Here is a 24,816-nt window from a genome sequence, read left to right as displayed (position 1 = left end):
TGAGTGTTCTTACTTAATCAGATGGTCTGTGTTAAAAGGAAGAGGGGGAGGTATGACTTCAGAAAATCAGCTCTTTTGACTACGGCAAAATATAAACAGAAGTTACCACCTGGAGCTGTATTTATTTTGCCCATTTGCAAGCAATACAATTTAATGTATTATTTGTACGGAGGCTATCAGCTTGTATCTGAAAAAATAAACATATATATACTCCACCAGCGGCGCTTCCCTCCAGCCTTCGCCCAAAGCCGCACCAGGAGGCCGAAGCAGACCCCAAGTTGGAATTTCTTCTCCCCTCCAACCTGCACAAAAAGACTCCAAAGGTGGAGACTCTCTGCAGCAACACAAATGTTCATTGCACATATCTGGCCCAGGTGCCGTAGTTTGAGGACCCCTAATTTAGTGCAATATAAAAAATGCAAATAATTTTTCTGTGGACCACCAAAATTTTCTCATGGACCACCACTTGGTGACCGCTGCTCTAAAAGCTATACAAATCCTGGACCTCGTTAGTCCAACTGAAATGCTAATCATAAGATATAGCCGTGGCACCTAAAAATAGCTTCAAAGTCACAAAAAAGAAAAAAAATAATTAAGATTGTTTTCCCCCTCGGGGAAGCAGAGCAGCTGATCTGGCCCTTGATTGTATCTGTGCTTAGTTTCCATTATAGACTATCATTTAAAAGAGCACAAGGGAGTCAGGCTTGTTAATGCTTTATCTTAATTTACAGGATTACAACCCAGTAGGAAAACAGTGTAAGAAAAATAAAATAACATTCAAGTAAACAACGTTTCATTAAAAAGTTTGGGGTTATTTTTTCTCCGAGTTCTGGTAATAAAATCTCCTCCAGAGATCTTTACAGCATTAAAAAAAAATGGGAGAAAGGCAAAGGAACCAGTTTGCTTCAATTCAATAAACCGCTGTTTATCTTGGATTGTTTCCAACAAATGCCCAGCCCTACCAGATTACAGTTCAGAGTAACTCGGATATGTTTTCAAGGTCAGCTTCCCTCCCTTCGGATAGTTTTAATGCTTGCTTCATGAAGCAGCCGAAAATTCTCACCAACAAAGCTGGCTACGGGGCATGGTTTTTTTGCACTGCCAAACAATCGACATTGGTGGGACTGGCTAGCATGGCAAAAAGGCAGGGGGAGAAAAATATTGGATGGAAAGAAAAGGACAGAGTCCTGTAGAACCCTCGTACCAACAAGGGTAAGAAGATGCACAAACAGCAACTGCATTCCATCGGGTGTTTTTGTCAGATGAAATGAAGCAAGAGGAGATGCAAATTGTAGATAGACAGTCACTTCTAAAATCACCCTGTTGGTGCAAAAAACAGGAAGTTTTTGGTGTGTGTGTTTTTTCAAGGGAAGGAACTTAATTCTAAATCCTCTCTGCCTTCACATATCCCATCTCATCCCATCCAACCATTCTTTCCTTCCTTCCATCCATCCATCCATCCATCCATCCATATATGGGATGGGGTATATGAAGGCAGAGAGGAATTAGAATATATGACAGCTCAGTGTCATTCCCGGGAGATGAGCAGTCCCAAGTGCGATAGAGCAGCTAAGCCTCCAACAGATTAACATGTCTGAAGCAAAAACCACAGAGCTAACTACAGGTTGGAGGCAGGTGGACGGGCCTATCAATGCACGCAATGGCCAAAATGATCAATGATGTATAAGGGCAAATTCTTCTTCAAGGGTAGTTTGTATACTCTGACGATGTTAGCAGAGGCTAACGAAAGCTAAGTGGATAATATATTTTAAGTTCCGGAGATCGTGATGTCTGTCTCTTCTTTTATAGCTACGCCTGGAACTTGTGTTTTTAGGATCGTTTGCAATATATATATATATATATCCCATTTCACTTTTTTTAGGGCCTTGGGCGCTAATCATCATTTTTCCCATTTCTACTGCCACGGATAGACTGAGAAATTCTGGAAAGTGTCTGCAGCATCTAGGCATGGAGTTCTAGACTGGGTTAATTCAAGGCAAGCTTTCTCAGATCCATGCTTTAGTCTTCCGGTACAGACGGGCTTCATATGAGAGTTGGGGAAACCCGATGAATGAACATGATCGTTTTACCGCTCGCTCCCTGAATTGTAGCAAAGTCTTGTGTCTCTGCAAAGAGATACCTGTATCTGTCCCTTCTAATCCTCTTAAAAGGACCAGCTCTAAAGATTCACCTCCTTGTATTCCTTTGGGGACGCTGTTTCCCCACCTCAAAGAGCTGTTAAAAAAATAACTTCGATTCCTATTTTAAAAACAATCAGCATTCTCTAGCACTACATGCCAATTAGGTTCAACTTGCATTAATAGGTGAGCTGGGCGCAGAAGAGAGCTTGGCACCCCAAAAGCTCTTGATTTTGGGGGGGGGACAGAGCTCTTGTCTGCTGAGTGCAACTGGCAATTCAAGTTTTCCTAACAATACACAAGTTATTAAATTTTAAATAACCAGAGACACGTACATCTGCAACAATTAAAATTCTCCGAGATTAAAAAAAAAACACCACAAACTCCCCCTTTACACACATATACCCTTCCTCTTTTCCCCTGCTTCCATTCCACCCTCCCACCCCTTCTGCTTCCAATGGTCCCGTTTTGCAGGAATATCTGCATTATAGGTTATTTCTCTGCAGCGCCTCACAGAGGTTCTGGTTGGCATCGGGCTCTTCAATCATCTCCTGCACCGTCTCCCATTCTCCAGACCTGCTGGACCTTTTAATGGCTTCGACCACACTTTGCATATAGAGGCCATCTTCAAAAGAAGCTGCCATGGCCACTGGTTTGGGATCCCAGGTCCTCTGGTCCTCCTGATCCTGGAAGGAAAGGCGGAGAGCTTGCACCAAGTAGACCATTCCTTTGAGGTACAGCAGAGGGATGTCCTTGAATTCTTTTTCGGAAAGCTCCGCGTGGATATTCAGGGAGTCCTTAAATAACAGCTCTTCCTGGGGAGCTGCGTTCTTCTGGCCATATAAGTCCATCCCGCGAGCAATAAGGCGGCCAGCTGAGCCTACGATCATGACCTCGTGAACGAAGGACCCGGGCATGTTGAAGTTTAGCGTCACTGTGCTACAGATGCCTCCTGCCATCAGCATCTGGAAGAAGCAGAAGTCATCGCTGGTGACATGCCGGATGCCGCTGATGGCCGAGTTCTGCTTGACGAATGTTTTCAGCAGCCCGTGGACCTTCTCGGCCTTTTGGCTTGTGAGATGGGTCAGCAGGTCTACGATGTAAGTGCCCATCGTGTGCAGGCCGCCCCCGCCCATCAGCTCGTCGCAGATCCAGTTGTACTTCTGGCTGAGGAGGCTGCCCCAGTACACTCGCACGTCGCAGACCAGGATGCTGCCGACATAGTGCTCGTCGAGTAACTGCTTCATTCTGACAAACGCGGGTAGGAAGCGCAGAGCGTTGCCCACGATGCTCATGAGCTTGGGGTAATACCTAGCAGCCGTGACCATCCTAAAAGCATCGAGAGAGGTAGCGGCTTTCTCACAGATGACGTTCTTTCCAATTCCTGCGAACAAAGGGCAGCATTTCAATTTGGGGACTTTTTATTCAACACCCAATCAATGAGAAAAACGAAGCCTTCGAAAGCAGACTAGCCAATTTCCAACTACTTTGCTTTTATTTTACATTCTGCTATGTTTTTTTTTTGCTGCCTGCAAGGGATTATCAGGGCTTTATGCTATTTCTCAGGTTTCCTGTTAGATTGGAGGATAAAGCGCACTGCAACAGGTGCTCACATTTCATTCATATTTTGTCTATTATTCCTCCTGACATCTTTTTAGTCATTAAAGAGCCTCCTAAACTGGTTGTGTTGATTCAGCAGGAAGTAATATTTAGTTATTTTTAGCAATTCATCCATGAAAAATGAACTTGTCTGCTTGTTTTTGTAATACATGTTATAGCAGCGAGATGAACTGATAACAAGAAATGCAGTGGTTAAGAAATCATTTTTTTTCCGGGACATCTGAAGTTGTTTATTCTACCGTTTAAGGGTTAAAGATGTTGCAGTCTTTGTAGATTTCCAATGAACAGCAATGCTACAGAAACAAGCTGGTTGTAACCAGGTCTACATCTCGACCAAAATTAGGCTGGGGGGAGGGGGCCTTAAAAGTAAAAAGTACAATGACTATATATGTATACTTTTTTGTTCTATTTTTCTTTCTTAAAAAGGAGAATATATGTTTAAAATCAAATATGTATATTGAAAAGGAACTATAAATACCAACAACATAAAATGGAGCTTGCTCAGAAGCTGAAATACACCAAGCAAATAAGATGAAGCGTGGGAAGGAGAGAGGTAAGGGAAGAAGAGAGAGATAGGAGGGAGGGTAGGAGGGGGGAAGAAGAGGAGAGAAATGAGGAGAGAGGAAAGTAGGAGAGAGGAAGGGGAAGTAGAGAAGGGAAGGATGATAGAGAGAAGAAAGGAGGTAGGGAGGGGGATGAGAGAGGGAGAAGAAAGTGAAAACACGCAAATATAGTATATGGAGAGCAGAAGAGCCAATAACTGTGTTTTTGTCTTTTTCTTTTGGGGAGTTGATGGTAAGATGAATTGATGTAAACATTTAATAATACAATACGATGTTGGCTATGTAATAGTAAGCATGTGATTATATGTTATGAAAATGGAAAATAAAAAGCTTTTTGGGAAAGAAAAGAAACATGCTGGTTTGTTTATAACTTTATCCCTTCTCAGAACATGTAAAGTTAATTCAGTCATATACAGAAAATGCCTGTCTTAATTTCTACAAAAAAAAAAAAAGCATTTTTGTTCCGAAGGCCTGGGACATTATGTCAGTTTTATTTACGAGGAATATAAATGATTAATCTTCCTGCTTATAGTGCTGGATCATGGTTGCAATTCGCAGAGGTGAGGCTGCTAAAAAAAAATACCCTGAGAAACAGCTACTGAGCTGCACTGTTCAGGCAACTCAAGAGACAGTCTGAAAGTCTTTGAAAACCTGGCTGTTCTCCCAGGAATTGGGCAGAAAATATTGCCAGACACAGCAAGGGTGGAATGCTGAATTAATCTTGAGTAGGAGTACAAGCCCGCAATTCAGAGAATTGCATGAGGAAGAAGGCGAAAGCCAAGCCAAGCCAAGCATTAAAACAGCATACAATGCTCCTGAAATATATAACTTGGCCTGTATGCACACAGGCAAGCAAATTGTCCTGAGTACTCTTTCAACAATCAACATAACTATTTTTTTTTTTGGCTTTGTTGCTTAGGAAAAGACCATGCAACAATATTGTTACTGAAACACAGAAAAGTTTCATCATGCATAAATGAAAATAAATCCATGCAGGAATACAGGTAGTCCTTTTGTACCGTCTGTTGCAGTTATAACAGTGATGAAAAAGTAACTTTGCAACCAAGACTCACATTTACAATTTTTGCAGGTCTGTAAAGGGGAAGTAAGGTTGTAAGCACAGCCGCAGCTTCACTCAGCCACCTTCTGCTTAATGATCAAGTTGTGCCAATTTCAGTTGTGATTGCTAAACAAGGACTACCTGTCGTTTGGGTTTAAACAAAGGGTTAATACTGGCTGGCTGTCAAAAATGAAAAGAAGACCTCGGTTCCCAAGGGTTTGTTTTGTTTTTTAATATGTGGCATCTGCTATGAAAATCCAACCTAGGGAAAGCAAGTATGTTTATCAGAAAATTGTACCTTCAAAAGCAAAGCCCTCAAATAAAACATATCTGGGCACAAGCTAATTGTCCTATGGCCTAATCATTTTCAAGCTCACCCTATGTGGATCTGAGCCACTGCAGGAAATGTTCTATGCATTAATTTTCTTTCTATGTCCCCCATAATTTATTTATTTGCAAGGCATGTGGTGGTGTGATCATTTTTCTCCCTATGGGAGATGCATGCAATCTCTTCTTTTTGGAGTAACAATAGTCCTCCAAGTTTGTAGTTGAAAACAAATATCAGGGCCTTTACTTTACCAACTGAAAATTCAGCAGGCATGAGGGTTTTTAACAACAGAATTCCCAGTTCCCTGATACAATTTGTTCCAGGATGAAATGTTCAATTTTCTGCCATTAATTACTCAACGACTGTGACCGTCTTCCAGTTGGCGTCCACCCAAGAGTAAACTGAAATCTTATACAATGCCCAAAACTGGCTGCGGGAAAAAACACAGTACCTAGAGCCTTCACTGCAATTTGTCGCGTTAGCGGTGGGGGAATGTTGATGCAAACCAGATCTACATCCTGGTGCAGCAAAACATCATCTGTTCGACTTGTGTAGAAGGAAATGTTCATTTCCTCAGCTAGCTGTTTTGCTTCCTCTTCAGTCTTCCCCCATAGAGCTTCAATGGAGAAGCCTTCGGCTCTCAGCAGAGGGACCAACACACGGGCCGAACTCCCGGTCCCAAATACCCCGACACCGGGAAGCATTTTCATTTTGTGCTCCTTTCACACTCCAGTCCCCCAGGGCAAAGCTCCCAAAGAACAGCCGATCTCTTCAGCATCTTGGTTCATTCGTGGTGTCTACAAGAGAGAGGAAGGGGGGGGGGGGGATGGATCATTCACAAAACACATGCTTGATTTGCCAGGTTCCTATTTAACCTAAAGGTAGTTTATTCAACATCCAATTCTGAGGAAGCGTCTCAATTTGACTGCCTTTCTATATACTTTTAAATATTAATCCTGCCCACATGCAATACAGGTAGCTCTAAACCTCTCACCACAATTGAGCCTGAAATTTAAGTAGCTAAGTGAGACGTTTGTTAAGTGAGTGTGGCCCCATTTTACGGCTTTTCTCGCCACGTTTGTTAAGTGAATCACTGTGGTTCTTAAATTAGTAACACCCGTTGTTAAGTGAATCTGGTTTCCCTATTGACTTTTGCTTGTGAGACGGTCGCAAAAGGGCATGACACTGGGGCACTGCAACTGTCACAATTGTCAGTTGTCAAGCATCCTAATGTGACCCCAGGGATGCTGCAACAGCCAGAAATGTGAAAAATGTTTGTAAGTCACTTTTTTTCAGTGCCATTCGGTCACTCAATGAGCTGTTGTAAGCCAAGGACTATCTGTATGCACTGCAAATATTTCCTTTCATGATTCGCATACGCAGTGGATATTGTGTGAGTGAGAGAATTAGCACAGAGGCTAATGATCCTGCCTGCAGAGATCTGTTCCATTTCAGGTTCTCCACATCTCTTTTTGGGCCCACAGATAACCCAAGAAGGGTGGAGCTGTCTCTCAGCAATGCATTCATCACATCTCAAGCCAACCTGCCAAAGGCCTTGGCCCAGCAGAGCTTCATGTGGCTACGGACAAAATGGGGAATGTGGAAGGATCCACACATTGGCTAACGATGACCACGGGGCTCAAAACAGATCCCGTCTACAAAACACACTGCTTTTTAAACTCTCTTCTCTAAACAAGAGCGAAGCCACTGCCCCTTCCCCTACTCCACGGTCCAACCTAGAGAGACCCTGGCCCAGAATTCCAGAGTCAAGAAGGTCACAAAGAGGAGTAGAAGGCCACTTGCTCCCTGGGGATCCGTATGTTTTATATCCGTGGCCAAAGCAATCAGAAAGCTTTGGGGATTAGAAAGCAAGATGGAATGGATCAAGATCTTTATCATCACCGTTTCAGACAGAACTGGTCAGGCACAAAGCCTTAGAGCCCCGTGCTTTAAAACAGGATCTGGCAGATAACTTTAACCTTAAACTGTCTACGGTTGACCTCACCCCATTCCTAAGAGGTCAATAGGGGGCGTGAATAAGCGCACCAGTGTGCCTTCCATCCTTGTCCTATTGTCCCCACTTATTCATATCCATTTCCTGTGTTCTTATTCATGTTTATTCCTATTCCTGTTATCTTGCACATGAGCGACAAACTAAACTCAAGTGGTTCCCAACCTTTTTTTGGGCCATGCCCCACCTAAGCATCTCTAAAATCCTCTAAAATCCTGCCCCCCCCCCCAATGACATACAATTCTTACTTTACTCAAAAAGTGAAGTCTATTCAGGCAGAGCTTGGTTTAAACAAGGTTCAAATTGCTCCCATTAAAAAATCAAATTTTACGTTGGGAACCACTGAAATAAATAAATAAAACATTCAGGGAGATGCCTTGGACAGCAACCCCTGCAAAACGGGGTGGGCGGGGGGACCTTTAGGACCCCTGTCACTCATTGGGGTGCTTTGCATTAAGGGCACCCCAAGAAGCATCTGATGCATGTGTTGGCTCAGAGGCAGCTCCTTCTTGGGTGCCGGAGGGATGATCCCTGATCTATAATCTATAACCCATAGACACGCCTGGGTTAAACCTCCTCCTGGGTGGTACAAATGCTCACCCACCCACGTATGGACCAAGACACGTGTAGACACAAAAGCCTAGACAGAGACCTCTGTAACCCATTCCGTTGTACATACGATGTACAATGACCATAAAGGCTATGCTAACCGTAGGCACACTCGGGCATCGGGAGAATCACTAGAAGGAGTTGGTGAGACATAGACATTCACACCAATGCGTGCACGCACATTCACAGGGACACCTGCCAAGAGACCCCCCCCCCCATCCTCTCCCTTTCCCCCAGACCCACCTCGTGTCCCTCGGCGCCCCATCCTCCCCTTCTCAACGCGCGGCTCGGCCGGAGGCGGAGAAGAAGAAGAAGCGAAGAAGGGCCGCGGAACTACGGCCAGTTTCACTGCTGGCTCGCTCCCGACGACGGCGGCGGCGCGCACGCCTCCCCTCTCGCGAGCGGCGCCACCTCCTCCCACCTGGGGGGGGGGGGAGAGGAAAGGAGCGCTCTGCGCGTGCGCCGACGCTCGGGGCGGGGCAGAACAAAGAGCTGCGTCTGTCTCCCTTCTGCTTTCAGCATGCTGAACCTAGAGAGTTTCATTGAGTTTTTGTTTTCCAATAGGATTCAATATTTCCTTCGGTTTTTTCCCCATTATAGAAGGTGCTAACCTGATTTACACGCCACCCTAATAACCTTATATAAAGCTTCGTTTGCATGTTGCAGAAGGCAACATTAGCTGCTTTATAACTGACAGTGGGCAGCAGGGGGCGATCTGCCCCCCTACAACCATGTTGTGGTTGTCGATTTCTATCCTACTTTACAGGGCTGTTGTGAGCGTGTCGAAACAAAACGGAAGGAGTGTGGGATTTTCCTCCTGCTCCTGAATCTGCTCCTAAGGGTAGATCAACATGCAAAATGCTTAATTTTATTTTTTTCCCTGAATGCCATCACTCTGTTTAAAAACTAATTTCCACAACACTCTCAATAATTTACTAGGACTGTATTACTATTCTTCTTCTCTTCCTTCCTAATATTTCTCTCTCCCCACTTATGATTATAACCATGTTGCTTGTATCTTTCAATTTATATTGTTTATAGTACGATTTCATAGCTCATTAGTAACCTTGACTATGACTAAGTGTTGTATCTTATGATTCCGGATGAATGTATTTAATTTCCCTTATGTACAGAGAGCATATGCACCGGAGACAAATTCCTTGTGTGTCCAATTACACTTGCCAATAAAGAGTTCTATTCTATTCTATTCATTCCATCAGTCTCTACTTGATGTCCCAAGGACTGTCTGAGAACTTATTAATTGGGTTTCTTAGGATATACCGGTAGCAATAGCATTTAGACTTATACACCACTTCACAGGGCTTTACAGCCCTCTCTAAGCGGTTTATGGAATCAGCAGATTTCATCCAACAATCTGGGTCCTCATTTTAACGGCCATTTATGACCATTGCAGCATCCCCATGACCACAATTTGGATGCTTGGCAATTGACTCATCTTTCTTTATGACCATTGTACTTTTTGTGATCATCTTCAGATAAGCAAAGCATTAAACCATTTTTATCGATGGCTTATTGGGTTCAACGCAATACATGAATGGCAAAGCAGAAATATGGTTAGCATGTTGGGAGAGCATAGTCAGACTGGTCATGATGCTACTCATTCCTTAATATCCTTTTCTGAGCAACAGAGTTCCTGTAACAAAGAAAGAAGGAAACAATTTCAAATTTGGGTCACTTTCAGGCAGTAAGACATCATGTATCAAAAACTCCATTAATAACATTGAAGCAGAATTCTTAGAAAGCAAAGCAAAGCAAAGCAGTCCTGGAATTTTATCTTAAAAATAACAAATTCAATGTTATAAAACCAAGGGCTCCTTGGCAAGATTGTAACATGGTGGGGAAGATGCAAGCAAAACACAAAAACACAGAAAAGGGGGGCTTGAATTTTAGGTATGGAGGACCCAACAACTAGAGGGGCTAATCTATTGCAAGAGAAGTAATCCCCATCAGTCATCATTCCGGAAGCTGGCTAATGGGATCTGTAGTCCAAAGCATCTCATAATATATGTCTATATGTGTAATTTTATTTTTTTAATTAAATTTTCAGATTTTCTTTAAACAATGAGTATTTAAGGGGAGGGCTTATTCAATGTCTTGATGTCTCTTGCAAGAAGGGACCTATCAACATCCTCACCCCGGAGGTGGCTGATGGGATTTGTAATCCAAAGCACCCCCAGTATAAAGCCAATGCCCCTTCCGATCTCTCAGCCCTCAAATCACCTCTGCCAAGAGATCAAAGATAATTTAAAACCCGACCCTTTGCAGAGGGCGGGGAGAGGAGAAGGAAGGCTCCAAGCTAAAGCTACCCCGGCCTCTCATGCAAAAGGCTGAGAGGTAGTTGGCTGGCGGATGGGATTTGTAGTGCGAAGGGTCCCCGGGGAGGGGCGAATCTTGGAGGAGAAGGCATTTTACACGCACAGAAACACTGCGCAGACGCGCCTGCCTGCCTCCAATCGCCCTCACCTGTGTGGCCGCCGCACACCTGGCCGTGATGAGCCGCAACCGCTGCGGGAGCCGGGCGGGGCCCCTGACGAGGTGACACAGCTGCACGTGCACCTGTGTGCTCGAGCGATGCCGCACGCGCCTTTCCCTCCAAGCGCTCTCGGACGGCCTCCCGTTCCTTTCTTACACACCCACACACTCGCTGTGATTGGCTGCTTTTGGAAACCCGTTCCCTCGGATTGGCTGGGCTGCCTCTTTACCCCCCCTCCGAGGGGCGGGGACGATTTAAAAAGCCGGCGGGCTCCTCACCTGAAGCAAAAAAAAAAGCGAGCGCGCTGCAGAAGCAGCAGACGCCGCTGCGTCTCTTTTCCTTCGAAAGAGACGATGCTGCGGGGCGCGGGAGGTGCAAAAAATCTCTCCCGACTGAGCCTCCGCAGCCCAAGACCTTAGGCTGAGACGTGGCCTTCTGCGGTCTGAGGTAATTCTAGCTGAAATTCTTAGACGTTGCGATTCTCAGAGCTAGGAGGGAGCGTGCTTTGCGGTCAACTTATGTTCTAGTGGCTTATAGTCATTTGAGTGTTAGTAGAAGTAGTCTTAGATGTTTTTTGGTAGAGCTATTTGTTAGTACCTTGTTTGGCATTTCCTTGATTGAGGTATTGTTCATTTCTTCACTATTGGTCTGATGATAATCTTGGAGTGCATCTATGCTCGTATGGGTGCTGATTGCCAGTGAGGAGGTGATTTGGTCCTTTTGTTTCCTTGGGCTTGATGATTGTTTCTTTTGGACACACTTAAATATTGTTTATGTCCTTGGCCCATTTTAATGGTAGTTGGGGCTGTTCATTAATAACAGATTTTATACTTTTTTGTGCCTGGAGTAATTTTGGCCCTGGCAATGGTTTTTAGAACCAGAAAGAACTGATCAGCCCACTTTAATGGTAGTTGTGGCTGTTCATTAATAACAGATTCAATAGTTTTATTGCCCAGCATAATCTTGGCCTTGGCAATGGTTTTTTGAACCAGAAAGAAGAACTGCAGCCCATTTTAATGCTAGGTGAGGCTGTTCATTGATAATAGATTTTATACTTTTTTGTGCCTGGCGTAATTTTGGCCCTGGCAATGGTTTTTAGAACCAGAAAGAAGAACTGAGCAGCCCATTTTAATGCTAGGTGAGGCTGTTCATTGATAATAGATTTTATACTTTTTTTTTTGCCTGGCGTAATTTTGGCCTTGGCAATGGTTTTTAGAACCAGAAAGAAGAACAGAGCAGCCCATTTTAATGGTAGTTGGGGCTGTTCATTGATAATAGATTTTATACTTTTTTTTGTGCCTGGCATAATCTTGGCCTTGGCAATGGTTTTTAGAACCAGAAAGAAGAACTGAGCAGCCCATTTTAATGGTAGGTGTGGCTGTTCATTGATAATACATTTTATAGAGAAGACAGAAGAGTCAGCTGTCAACTTGCAGTTGCTGATGAAAAAGGATGTGGCCTTGTACATGCTGAGGTAATTTTGGTTGAGTCTCTTATGCTTTAAAATTTTACGGTACGGCGGTGGGATGAATGGTTTTCACTAACTGGGGATCCATTGTTCCTAGGGAGTAAGCTAACACCACCATGTCTCCACCTCTGTCTGATGTAATAGTAACCATGTTCTTAGTGGTAAAACTACAGTGGCAGTTGAAGTAGCATTGGATTTTTTTCCCCAAAGGCATATACGACAGCGTCTTGGAAGACAGAAGAGTCAGCTATCAACTTGCAGTTGCTGGTGAAAAGGGAGGAATGGAAGAGAAGAATGAATACGATCTTCATCAAGAAGACAACTTCATCAAAACAGACCAGTAAAAGTATCCCCCAAAGCATAAGTCTTTCTCATTAACACAAAACACCACACCCATTAATGCTAGGTGTGGCGATGCATGAGAGTAGTTTTCTGCCTGTGTAATTTTGGCCATGGCGAAGGTTCTTAGAAGCAGAAAAAAAGTCTCAGCAGCCATGGTTAATGTTAGGTGTGGCAGTTGATTGAACATAGATACAATAATTTTCTGCCTGGCATTTTGGCCATGGCGATGGTTCTTAAAACCAGAAAGAAAGTCTCAGCAGCCCTTCTTAATACTAGGTGAGGCTGCTTGACTGATAAGAGATTTTACAGTTTTATGGCGTGGCATAATTTGGGCCATGATGAAGGTTCTTAGAACCAGAAAGAAGATCTCAGCTACCATTTTTAGTGCTATGTGGTTGTTGTTTGATCATAGATACAATAGTTTTCTCCCTGGCATAATTTTAGCCATGGTGGTGGTTTTTAGTACCTGAAAGAAAACATCAGTGGTCCCTTTTTAATTATAGTTGGGGCTGATTGATCACATATTTAATAATTTTATTGCCTGGCATAATTTTGCCATGACGAAAAGTTCTTATAACCAGAAGGAAAACATGAAGGCATGTAGGACAGTGTCAAGGAAGATAGGAGAGTTCGTTCTGAGCTTGCAGTGGAAGAGGAATGGAAAAGAAGAATGAATATGATCATCAAGAACATTAACTTCCGCATGTGAATGAAAATGGACATACAGAAGATCCCCTCAAACCATATGTTGGTTTCATTAACACAGAAAACCACCCACTTCACTCTTTAGTTGTGGCTGGTATTTTGTAAAAAAAAATATGTATAGTTTTATAGTCTTGCATAATTATAGCCATAGCAGTTATTGTTAAAACAAGAAACTATGACCTCTTTTTAATGCTATGTCTGGCTTTGGATTGTTGAAATACGGATGAATTATCTGGCCTGGTTCTTAGGAGCAGAGAGGGCCCCACAAGCATCCCCCATACAAACAGATCATGGAGATGATAGCGATTGCCTTGACTGTTGAGGTCTTTCAGTCCCTGAGCCTCCACCCTGTGCCCCTCACACTGAATGAGCCTGGTTGTTGATCCGCTGCCTTCTCATTCAGTCCTGAGCTGACACTCTGTGAGACTCACACTGGATGTTCTCTGTCGGTCCACTGGGTGACTCTTTCAGTCCCTGAGTTGGCGCTGAGGGAGAATCACACTGGAGGACTCAACAGCGCTCAGCTGGAAGCCTCCTCCAGTCCTTGAAGTCCCCCTCAGTGATACCCAAACTGGAAGAGAACCCATCCGGCTCACTATCGCCAGCTACCCCCACACACACACAGCAGACACACACACACCATGATAACTTTCAGTCCCTGTGTTTGCACTCTGTGCCACTCACACTGAATGAGCCTGGTTGTTGATCCGCTGCCTTCTCATTCAGTCCTGAGCTGACACTCTGTGCGACTCACACTGGACGTCCTCTCTGGGGCTGCCCTGGGTGACCCTTTCAGTCCCTGAGTGGGCACTTGAGTGTGAATCATACTGGAAGAGTCAACAGTGTTCTGCTAGAAGCCTCTCCCAGTCCCTGAGGATCACTTAGTGAGTCTCATACTGGAAGGGAATCCTTTTGGATCACCTCCCTTTGCATCTTTCGATGACAGCCTCATTTCGTCTGGCCTTTTCTAGAAGTAATTAAGGAACTCTGAGTATTTTTACACCTTTCCTTTTTTAAAATTACAAATGTCACATGACATCTTTTATCATCCTTAAAATATTGGCTGCTACTTTTATGTATTTTGTCTTTCAGACTGTGATGTGATGTGAATTATTGTAGAAACTGTTGTATTTGGCTTATGCTTGGAAGATGAGATACTTATTGTGTTAAAGAAACAATAAACTTTAAACTGTCTACTGTGGACCTCACCTCATGCCTACCGTCCCTGTCCTATTGTCCCAATTTATTCGTACCCATTTTCCTTGTTCATGTCCATGTTTATACTTACACCTGTTATCTCGTACACTTTTGACTAAATAAACATTTCCAAGACTCCTTTTACTCTGTTTCTGATCCTGCAGTCAGGCTGCTTCTGCTCTTAACTGAAAGTCACCGAGGACCATCTTTTGGGAAGACCTGGGATTTTGGTGTATTCAGAAATGTCCTCTTCTACCGTAATAAATTTACAATGAAATTATTTTTGCTTTCTTCCAAAAGGAAGAACTAACTCTTTGTTCTCTGGCATAAAATGTCCCAGGAGATGCAAATAAGGATAGGAGGCCACAAGCTGCCTTCAAAGAGCACCTGGGCCCTTTGCTCCTATATTCTAAAATAGGGGTTTTCAAACTTGTTTCAGGACAAGGAATTTGTTAAACATCTGTATCTATCATTTCTCTCTCATCTTTTTTATCTAATCAATCTAGTGCAGGTAGTCCTCCACTTATGACCATGATTGAGCCCAAACTTTCTTCTGTTACATGAGACATTTGTTAAATGAGTTTTGTTCCACTTCATGACCCTTCTTGCCACAGTTAAGTGAATCACTGCAGTTGATAAGTTAAGTAACCTGGCTGTTGAGTGAATCTTTCTTCCCCCTTGACTTTGCTTGCCAGAAGGTTGCAAAAGGTGACCATATGATCTTGACACAGCAACAGTCATAAGTATGAACCAGTTGCCAAGCATCTGATGTTTGATGACATGATCATGGGGACGCTTCAAAGGTAACTTAAAAATAGTTGTAAGTCACTTTTTTTCAGTGTCGTTGGAACTTGGAACGGTCATTAAATGAACTGTTGTAAGCTGAGGACTACCTGCATGCTTCTGCGTGGAGAAAACTTTAAGTTCTATCTCTAAACAAGGATAATGCACAAGATTGTAGCAAGCAACCTTCCCCAGTAAAGGTTACAATATTTGCATAAATTTGCAAAATCTTCACCTCTGTTTCAATTTTCAGCGTATGGCTCTTAATATGCAAATAAAGCAGCAATATCTCTGGAGGCCCATTTCCATGTCCTAGGCGAATGCTGAAAATATTGCCCTTGCGCAGGGCAAACCTCGCATGTTTTTGGCTGAGGTTTATAAATGGACTAATCCATCAGGTTAAAAGAGCAAGCTGACCCTCAGCATGAATCCAGATTGATTGGGCACATCACTGGGGATGTGATGAAGAATGATAATTTATCAAATCTCATCTGTCCAGGTTCTTCTTCTCAGACATACACACCACTCACATTTAGGAACAGGGCGATGATGGTAATTGTATTTTGGGTCCATTTGCATGACACAAACAAGAAAACTTCCAGAAATTTAGAGATTTGGGTCTCCATTTTCCATCTGTAGCTGGAGATGATTCAAAATACTGGATCCGACCCTTCAGACGAATGGTTTGTACTTTGCAAGATCTTCATTGACTCTTTATCCTTCTACTCTATTCATGGGAAATGCTTCAGCTTTTTTGACAGTGGACACTTTGACAAGACCAGAATGAAAGAAAGAGGGACAGAAATGTAAGAACAACAACAACCCACCACATTTGAGTGTTTGTGTGTGTAAATTGAGTGTGTTTGTATAAATTAAGGCCCCTGATCTGAGTAGAAATGTTTCATATTAGGACTGGTTTGCACTTCAAAGAATGGCAGATTCCTTTCAATGTCACATAGAAGAAAGACGGCACGCAACGAAGACAAAAAATTGATGCCCAGTGATTTATTGAGGATTTGTCCCTTGTGAATATATTGTAGCCATGGGATTGCATAGATGAGTATTCACCAAGGAATTCGGCGGCCCAACCAATCCACAAGGGTCCCGTTGTCCTCATCAGAAAGCATGGACAGCACAGTCAGGATGCCCTGCGTACTCTCTTCCACAGATAAATCCGCCTGTCACAAAGAAAGATCTCACAAACTTAGAAAAGAATCCCCCTTTGCGTAGCCTGAGATCCTTAACTAAGGTTATCAGAGAAATGATACGATAATATGCATATTTGCTTAATGGTCATGCGACTTTTATGACACTGCATTCGTATATTGGATGAACCATTAAGACAGTAAAACAAAATGCTAAACACTCAAATAATTAGACCACCACAACTCATTGTTAGATCATCCATATTTATGGGTGTGCATATATGAGTGAGTTGTCCTTTTTGTTAGGTTAAAACACTTACTTCCTTTTCAGTTGTTTTCACCTGACCGGGATGGATGGCGACACACAGAATTCCATGAGCTGAATAGTCCAGGGACTGGCATTTGGTGAGCATATTTAGAGCAGTCTATTGGGGACAAACAAGGATGAGCAGGGAATGCATTAAAGAGACAATAGAAGATTTATAAAAGTATGATAAATCATACATTTTAAGATATTAGACCCTAAGAGAAATGGGAGCACCCCTGGTCCTAATTTTCTTTAGGCAGCTTCTTTATGACTTGAGATAATAAGAACTGCAAAGAATCAGATATGAAATATTTAAGGTGGCAACAAAATTCCCTTTCGGTTATTTCTCAGAAAATGGATAGAAGGATAAAAACATGCACACAGCTATGGGTGACAAAGAAACATAACCATTATTTTCTTTATTGCATTTTCTGGATCCAGTCATTGATCCTCTTATAATTGACTTTGGACACCCCTCCATCTACAGTGTGGAAAACTATAGGGGTAGATAAAACATTTTCAATCTCTATCAACAGTTTTAGCATGCTCTAACATATCTAAGAGGTCTATGTTTGGGATCATCTTTGCCTTTGCTGTCTCTAACAGCAGTTTCATCCAGGTGAAAATATCTGTCATACTATTTTTACCAGCCTGTCCCAGGTACTGTACTAAACCTCCATTAATTTGTTTTGGGAAGTATCTTTGGTTTCCCCAAGATTACAAATGTTCTTACTCATAAACATAATGCTTTATTTCCTTTCTCACAAATGTGTGTTTTGAGCTGAGTACAATGAATGAAAATGGTAATAACGTATGCAAAAATAAATAAATAAATAAATAAAATGCACTCTATTCAAGGTGAGGAGATAACGGTGTTGTTCGAAGACAATTGCTATATGCTGAAGGCACACGAAACACTGTTACCTTCCCACCGAAGTGGTACCTATTAATCTACTCGCATTTAAATGCTTTCGGACTGCTAGATGGGCAGGAGCTGGGGTAGGAACGGGAGCTCACCCCGTCGCTCAGTGCTCGGTCTCAAACCCGGACTGTCGGCTCTCCACTTGACAACCTCACCATCTTTAGCTGCTGAGCCATCGCTCCCCCTCCTATTCAAAGTAGTTACTTCTTAATTTCAGTCTTTATATCAGACCCTAGATAGAAGTCCAGATAACCTTCCAGAAGAAGAAGATCTGAATTTGGGCAGAGTCCATGTAAAGGGGTGCCCTGCAATTCCATGAGAAAACTTCTACCCTGAGCGTTGCTACAGTTCCATACCTGGCTTGCATCAGCAAAACTGAGTTTTAGAACAAATCCTCCCTTTGTTTCAGATTTCAGAGTCCCCCTCTCTTCAGCAGGAAAGTTTACCTGAACCCCAAATTACGTTCCATTACCTTGCTGCAGCGGTAGGCAACTATTTTCACTGTCTCCCAACGCTCCAAAAGTTCAATTGAGCTTAAGATGCTGGAGATATTGATAACGGCTGCTTTGCAGGCGCTCAGTCCTTGACATGGACTTCTCCGGGCTGCCATCTTCAGCAGAGGCAAGCAAGCCTTTATGAGAGGAAAGAAAAGAGAGAATGGTCTGCAGTTAGGTCCAGGAAAAGAATCTGTTCCCCAGCAGTTCCTGAAGTAGAGGTGTAACAGGTGCTGACTAAAGACAACACGTAACCTGGTCAGGATCGAACTCCCGGCAGTGGGCAGAGTTAGCCAGAAATACTGCATTCAGACCACTGTGTTACTATGGCACCTCTCTCTGTTAGCAGTCTCATCCAGGTGAAATCCTGAAAAATCTCAAAAGTTATTCCAAAAATATAAATGAATAATGGGACAAACCTGACTCATTTGCAGGGGCCCAATAGTATTGACAGAATACACCCTCATCATGTCCTTGGCATTTTCCCTGTCCAGCTCGCTGCCCACCAGAATTCCGGCATTGTTGATAAGGAGGGTCAATCCACTTTCTCCAACACACTTCTGTATTTCTTTCGCCACCGCCTGGACGCTCTCAAGTTTAGTGACATCTGAGGAAAACAATATTATTCCAATATCAGCCAAGGGCTCTTTCAGAATTGCTAGAGAGGAGTTCTTGGAATCATGCTTCTTTGGTTAGATCTTAGTGTCAATTCATGCAGGTTGCTACCTTATCAAAGAGCAACTAGGCAACCAAGAGACTGGATGCCATTTTCAATTCAATTTGCTAGCCAAATGACCCTGAAGCTTCGCGGATAGGAATAGCATCCCAGAGGGATCTGGGCCAGGGTCACCATTCAATCTGTAAGGGCCCAAAGATGACGGCCCCTGGGTCAATGAAGATTCCTTGTTGAAGGTCAGCACCCTCAGGCCAATGGTTTGGAGCTCCCAAGGCAAAGTTCAGGTCCCAGGGTCAAAAACTAGAGATCCTGGGTCAAGAGATAGGATCTGGGTTCATTCACAGGCAACTTCAAGATTCAAACTTAACTCGAGAATCCACATCTAGTCAAATGACAGCAAGTGAAACACATGAATGGGTTAAGAATAGCATTAGGGAAACAGCAAATTTTGCAACATTGGTTATAAGGCAAAAAAAAAAAAACCCTATAAATGGAAATCCCACCACAAGCTCTTGATGACTTGATGGCGGCAGAAATCGGGTTGTTTTTATTATTGTTGAACAATTCTAGGTTAAATCTTCCTTATTCCCTTGTGCCAAATGATAGCAGAGTTTGGTTGCCATCTGTTTTCTCTACAAACATTATTAAACATAGTAAAACCCATCTCCCCAAAGCGAAAAAATAGAATACAGAGTTGAAAGGTACCTTTGGAGGTCTTCTAGTCCTACCCCTGCTTAGGCAGGAAACCCTATGCCTCTTCTGACAAATGAATATCCAACATCATCTTAAAAACTTCCAGTGTTGGAGCATTCACAACTTCTGGAGGCAAGTTGTTCCACTGATGAATTGTTCTCACTGTCAGGAAATTTCTCCATAGTTCTAAGTTGCTTCTCTCCTTGATTAGTTTCCACCCGTTGCTTCTTGTCCTGCCTTCAGATGCTTTGGAGAACAGTTTGACTCCCTCTTCTTTTTGGCAGCCCCTGGGATATTGGAAGACTGCTATCATGTCTCCCTTGGTCCTTCTTTTCATTAAACTAGACATGAGATTATCTTCCCTATAACAATATTCTGTCTTTCCAGGCCTGAGATGAAGTTTGATGGAGAGAAGTAAAATTTTAGGAGGAAAGCAAAGTTGACCTCCAAGGAAAAGCACATGTGGAAAGGTCCAATTTTTGTGGAACTCCCCAGCTCTGCAAGGGATAGTTTGGGCACTTCTTTGAAGACATCATGCGTATGCCACATTCATTGGGAGTGTCCTACCTTTGGAAAGCCAGGAGGCACCATGGGCTTACATTCAAGTTTTCTGCCTTCGGCATTTAACAGGGTAGTTTTGGTTATTTCTTGTTTCTGTGAGTGTGTTGACTATTTTGAATGTTTAAATTTTGAATGCCTTTTAGAGTCCCACCTATGTGAGATGGGCAGCTGCCTAAATGAACCAAATTAATAAATAATACACTTACCTAATTGCAAAACCACCAGATTTGGATATTTGCATGCTAATTCCTTCAGCTCCTGAAGAAGAAAATAATCAGTGTTTCAGCTTTCCTCTGGAGTAAAACTTGGCATTGCATAGAAAAATACAGATGAGGAGTTCTTCTGAAGTCCAAAGAGGACAATATCAAAAGGAAGATGAAGCAGGAAAAAAAGACATCATTTGGCCCACATCATATTATCCAATCACACTTGACCAATAAACCTATTCTATTCTACCTTTTCTACTCCTACTCCTACTCCCACTCCTACTCTATCCTATCCTATCCTATTCTATCCTTCCATTTCTATTCCTATTCTCTTCTTTTCTCTTATATTCTTCTATTTACTCCTCTTTTTCCATTTCTACTCCTACTCTATTTTACTCTATTCTCTTCTTCCATTTCTATTCCTATTCTACTCCTATTCTATTCTATTCTATTCTATTCTATTCTATTCTATTCTATTCTATTCTATTCTATTCTATTCTATTCTATTCTATTCTATCCTATTCCTTTTCCTATTCCTTTTCCTATTCTATTCTATTCTATTCTATTCTCTTTTCTATTCTATTCCATTCCATTCTATTACTGTACTGTACTGTACTGTACTGTACTCTACTCTACTCTACTCTACTCTACTCTACTCTACTCTACTCCACCCATCAATAAGCAAGACTTAATAAACCACATTCAGGCTAAATGCAAAATAAGAACCCAAGAAGTATGGCTTAACTCAACTAGTTAGGACTCTCTACTACTGCTTCAAAGCTTTTTAACTGGAAAAATCAGGAACCAACTTCTTTGCTGCTGAGGACATGGTTTTCTCAAACCTTCCTTTGCTATGCTTGCCGCTGGCTGGGATAGCTTAATGAAGCTATCATGTCAGTTTTCCACATAGCTATTGCAACCTGTTAAACACAGTTAATGGTTCAGAACAGGGGACCCCCAACTCCTAATAGCCAGTGGCCATATTTGGAATTCTCTATGAATATTAGAATCTAGGTTTGAAAACTAATCATTATTCTTCATATGGCTGATGTCAGCGATTGTGCACCTGTAGCAGCTGTGGGGGAGAATCTGATTATCTCAGAGCTTTACTAGAAAGAGCCCCGAGAGAAAGAGACTGCAAAGTCCTAATCTGGAAGGAGGGCAGAAGAGTTTCAGGGTAATCACACCCTAGAATCTCTCAGAATAGATCTAATATCTTAGAAGATTATAGCTTTAGTCTGGCAAGATTCTGTCTAGTACGTGTAACCAAATAAAGATTGAGTTTAATTGGCTCTCACTGTCTTGTCTCTCGGTTTGGGCTGGAGACCAATCAGAAACCACGCTTTTGGTAGGAAGCAGCCCAGCCTCACCCATTGCTTATTTAACAATGGTTGCATGTATCATCCAAAATATACCCCAAATAGTGTATTTTGTCTACTAAACATAACACTTCAGTCATGATTCAGTCCTACGCATATACATCTCGAAGGGAAGAGAAGGGACCTATATAATATTAATACGGAATGAGCTCAATCCTGACCGGCTGGCTAGAGATGGACCAAAATGGCATAAGGGGTTTGAAATGCAACATTGAAATTGGTGCTTTCATTTCAGCATCGTCTTTTTTGCAGAATTTTAAAATTAAACAAGCATTTAAAAAATAATAATAAGCAAAGGAGGCTACCAGGTAGATCCCCAAAATTGTGGTGAGCATGTTATTATAACTGGTATTATCTTAGACACCCAGAGCTTTGCTTCAACCTGGGCTATAGAATGTCACACAAAAAGACAAAGTAAAATAAGTCATAGCTTACTGTTTGCTGTAAGTAATCTAGGTCTCATTTCTCTGTTACATTTTATCTAAAAGCTTAAACTGCTGTCTTTGGAGGTCCACCTCACCATCCTGAGTCCTTTGGGAGAAGGGCGGCATATAAATCCAATAAAACAAAACAAACAAACCCTGCTATTTGAAGTCATGCTCACCTGGTTGTCTTCTCCCTCCAGGTCCATGGTTGTAGCAAAGACCCATTTGGGTGGAGAAGGCAGCTCCAGAAACCTCTTCACCAGACCCAGGCCGATCCCCCGATCGGATCCAGTCACCAGAACGCTGAAAACGGACAAATGCATTGACTTCGCCATCTCTCCAGGAGCTGCAGCTTCTACTTCCAAACTTCTTGAATGCTTCTTTCAAATGCCTTCTCTTCTCATTGCATGAAGCACAATTATGGGGAATCACACCACACCCTTTTGATAAAGTTCCAGAATAAAATTTCCTGAGTCAGACTAGCAGCGCAAGAACATAATCTGAAATTTGTTGCAGTTGACGCTTTAATTAAAATGACTAATTTGAAGACATTTTAATTTGATTTCTGGAGCCCATTACAAGAGTAATAGGCTATGACTCTAATTTAATAAAGAAAATCTTAAATGCTGACACTGAACTTGACAAAAGAAAAAAAAGCAATATTGGCATCAAATAATAATTTTCAGTGATACCATAGATAAGATCAACTACGTAAAAATGTATTTGACGAACAATAATTTCATTACAGCTATTTAGAAACACAATGATAAGACAAATATTTCTCAAGAGCATCTAAACAGTTTCCAAAACTCGTTGTGACCCATGACTTCAGTAAGAGCATAAAAATAGCAGCAGCATATCATTTAAAAATCTATATACATTCATTTGTTTTTACTAGTATCAGTCATTTTTTTAAAAACCGCCTGGATAAGAGAGGGAACAAAAGCAGGTGTTTTGTTTGCTTGTTTATTAATATAATTCACATTAAGTGGCAGTTTTTAAAAACCTTCTGAAAGAAAGGGAAAAAGACCAAGATTTTCATACCACGATTGAATGGTTTGTTGGATAATACATCTCAGTTTATTTTTTTTGCCATTTTTTTATTTTTTAACATACATATAATATAATCCAAAGCATACCATTACTTCTTAACAAACGTTTTTGAATATTCAATAATATATCAATTCCTCTTGCCATTAAGCATCTTCAATTTTTATTTGCTCTTCTGCTTTCCATACACCGTATTATAGTCTATTTCATCTTCCACTCTTCTGCTCTCCCTCTCTCCTCCTCCCTACCTCCTTTCTTCCCTCTGCCATCTCTGTCTTCTCTACGTCCCCTTGCTCTCTCCCTCTCCTCTCCTCTCTTTCCATAACTTCCCTCTCTCCTACTCTCTCCCTCCCTTCTCCTTCCCTCTCTCCTGTCTCCTCCCTTCCATTCTCTATTTTATGTGGTGTATTTCCGCCTTTTAGCAAATACATCTCAGTGCATTAAGTGCCTATAACAGGGGTGTCAAACTCGATTTCATTGAGGGCCGCATCAGGGTTGTATTTGACCTGGGGAGGGGGCTGGGGTGTGTGTGGACAGCTTGACATCGCTCATGTTGGGGGCGTCTGTGGTGACCCAAGCTCTCTGCCAGCAAAAATGGGCTCCCCAGCTCCGTTTTCAGCTGCCATGGCCTCCTGCAACCCTCTGCCAGTGAAATGGAGCTTGAGAATCCATTTTCGCTGGCAGAGGCACCGCAGGTCGGTCCTTCGCTGTTTCCAAGCTGGCCCCGTGGGACAGATCTAACCACCCCCATGGGGATTATGGAGTTGTTAAAAGAAGATGATGGTGCATGTTAGCCTTTGCTTTCTCTGGGTTACCTTCTTCAGATGTTAGAAGGTCTTATGTTCACTTTGGCTGATGTCCACGGTGATCCATAGCCAACAAAATCTGATGCAGATCCTGGATATTTAGATGTTCCCAGCAAATTCTTTGTTGACATTGGAGCCTCCAGACCTATGTTGCTGCGATATACGTATCTTTGGAGGACTAGTATATATATGGACACTCGATTATATGTCCGTGTTTCTGTGTGCAATTGTGTTAGGAAGAGAGAGAACAAAGCCCATTAAAGAAAACCGCTACCATCTGCCAACTCTTTGTCAGAGTTTGTTGCAAAAAAATCAAAATCCAGAAAGCACACACAGATAATTGATTCAGCAGGATTCATTAACTTCTTTATATACATCAGAACACATGAGTAAATGTACAATACCAATAGTGGATTCTCCAACGTGGTAGTAGTAACAGGCAAAACACAGGCAGAGGAGAGAGTGGTTTCAGTTCGTAGTTCAGAGCTTAGACTAGATTAGTTCTCTTGCACAGTCTCAGAGCTACATAGGTAAGCCATGCCCAGGCTCTGAGCCATCTGGCATGGCTCTCAGTCACCAAATAGTTCCCATTAGCTGGCCCAATTGCCATGCCTATACATTGGCTGACCTTGTTATCATGCCTCTGACAGTTCATGAATATTCTGACTCTCTTGTTGGGCTAAAAGGTAATAAAAGCTGGGAAATGTATCCTCAATCTTTGGGGACTTTATTGGATCACATTCCCTGTGGACAATTATTTTCAAGTGGGGTCCCAAAGGTGACGTCTGTTCTATAATCATCTACGCTAGCAACTAGGCAGTTTACTTCTGAAGC

At 42.4% G+C, this 24,816-nt stretch overlaps 2 protein-coding genes across 4 annotated transcripts; both read right to left on the bottom strand.

The window, feature by feature from the left end:
* Nucleotides 1–698: 698 nt before the first annotated feature.
* Nucleotides 699–8,737, bottom strand: GFOD2 (Gfo/Idh/MocA-like oxidoreductase domain containing 2). 3 transcript variants are annotated; one of them, XR_014176215.1, is made up of 4 exons: nt 8,573–8,737; nt 6,161–6,506; nt 1,520–3,522; nt 699–1,390 (listed from the first exon to the last, which is right to left on the bottom strand). XR_014176215.1 is itself a non-coding variant. In XM_081962901.1 (3 exons), exons 2-3 carry the CDS (start codon nt 6,417–6,419, stop codon nt 2,624–2,626), a joined length of 1,158 nt encoding a protein of 385 aa, XP_081819027.1. In that variant the 5' UTR covers nt 6,420–6,506; nt 8,573–8,737; the 3' UTR covers nt 699–2,623. The 3 variants fall into 3 exon arrangements, 2 of the variants coding, with proteins under 2 accessions (XP_081819027.1, XP_081819028.1); XM_081962901.1 differs by having other exon boundaries at nt 699–3,522; XM_081962902.1 differs by lacking the exons at nt 6,161–6,506; nt 8,573–8,737 and adding an exon at nt 5,395–5,519 and having other exon boundaries at nt 699–3,522.
* A 7,629-nt stretch (nt 8,738–16,366) lies between these two features.
* LOC309397150 (C-signal-like) lies at nt 16,367–23,151 on the bottom strand. Its single transcript, XM_081962911.1, has 6 exons — nt 22,306–23,151; nt 20,323–20,374; nt 18,606–18,793; nt 18,165–18,323; nt 16,784–16,888; nt 16,367–16,496 (listed from the first exon to the last, which is right to left on the bottom strand). The coding sequence occupies exons 1-6, from the start codon at nt 22,459–22,461 to the stop codon at nt 16,383–16,385; spliced, it is 774 nt and encodes a 257-aa protein (XP_081819037.1). The 5' UTR covers nt 22,462–23,151; the 3' UTR covers nt 16,367–16,382.
* Between the last annotated feature and the right edge of the window lie 1,665 nt (nt 23,152–24,816).

The sequence above is a fragment of the Natrix helvetica genome (assembly GCF_964273705.1).
Source record: "Natrix helvetica genome assembly, chromosome: 10".
Lineage (NCBI taxonomy): Eukaryota > Metazoa > Chordata > Lepidosauria > Squamata > Natricidae > Natrix > Natrix helvetica.
The sequence above is the reverse complement of the archived record's forward strand: the minus strand, read 5'-3'. Positions and strand labels throughout refer to the sequence as shown.

Coding starts and splice junctions, on each gene's coding strand:
- GFOD2 (XM_081962901.1), bottom strand. CDS start 6,419: ATGAAAATGCTTCCCGGTGTCGGGGTATTTGGGACCGGGAGTTCGGCC. Junction 3,523..6,160: donor AATTGCAGTGAAGGCTCTAG/GTACTGTGTTTT, acceptor CTTTGTTCGCAG/GAATTGGAAAGAACGTCATC.
- LOC309397150 (XM_081962911.1), bottom strand. CDS start 22,461: ATGGCGAAGTCAATGCATTTGTCCGTTTTCAGCGTTCTGGTGACTGGA. Junction 20,375..22,305: donor TGGAGGGAGAAGACAACCAG/GTGAGCATGACT, acceptor TTTCTTCTTCAG/GAGCTGAAGGAATTAGCATG. Junction 18,324..18,605: donor GGCCCCTGCAAATGAGTCAG/GTTTGTCCCATT, acceptor CCTCTCATAAAG/GCTTGCTTGCCTCTGCTGAA.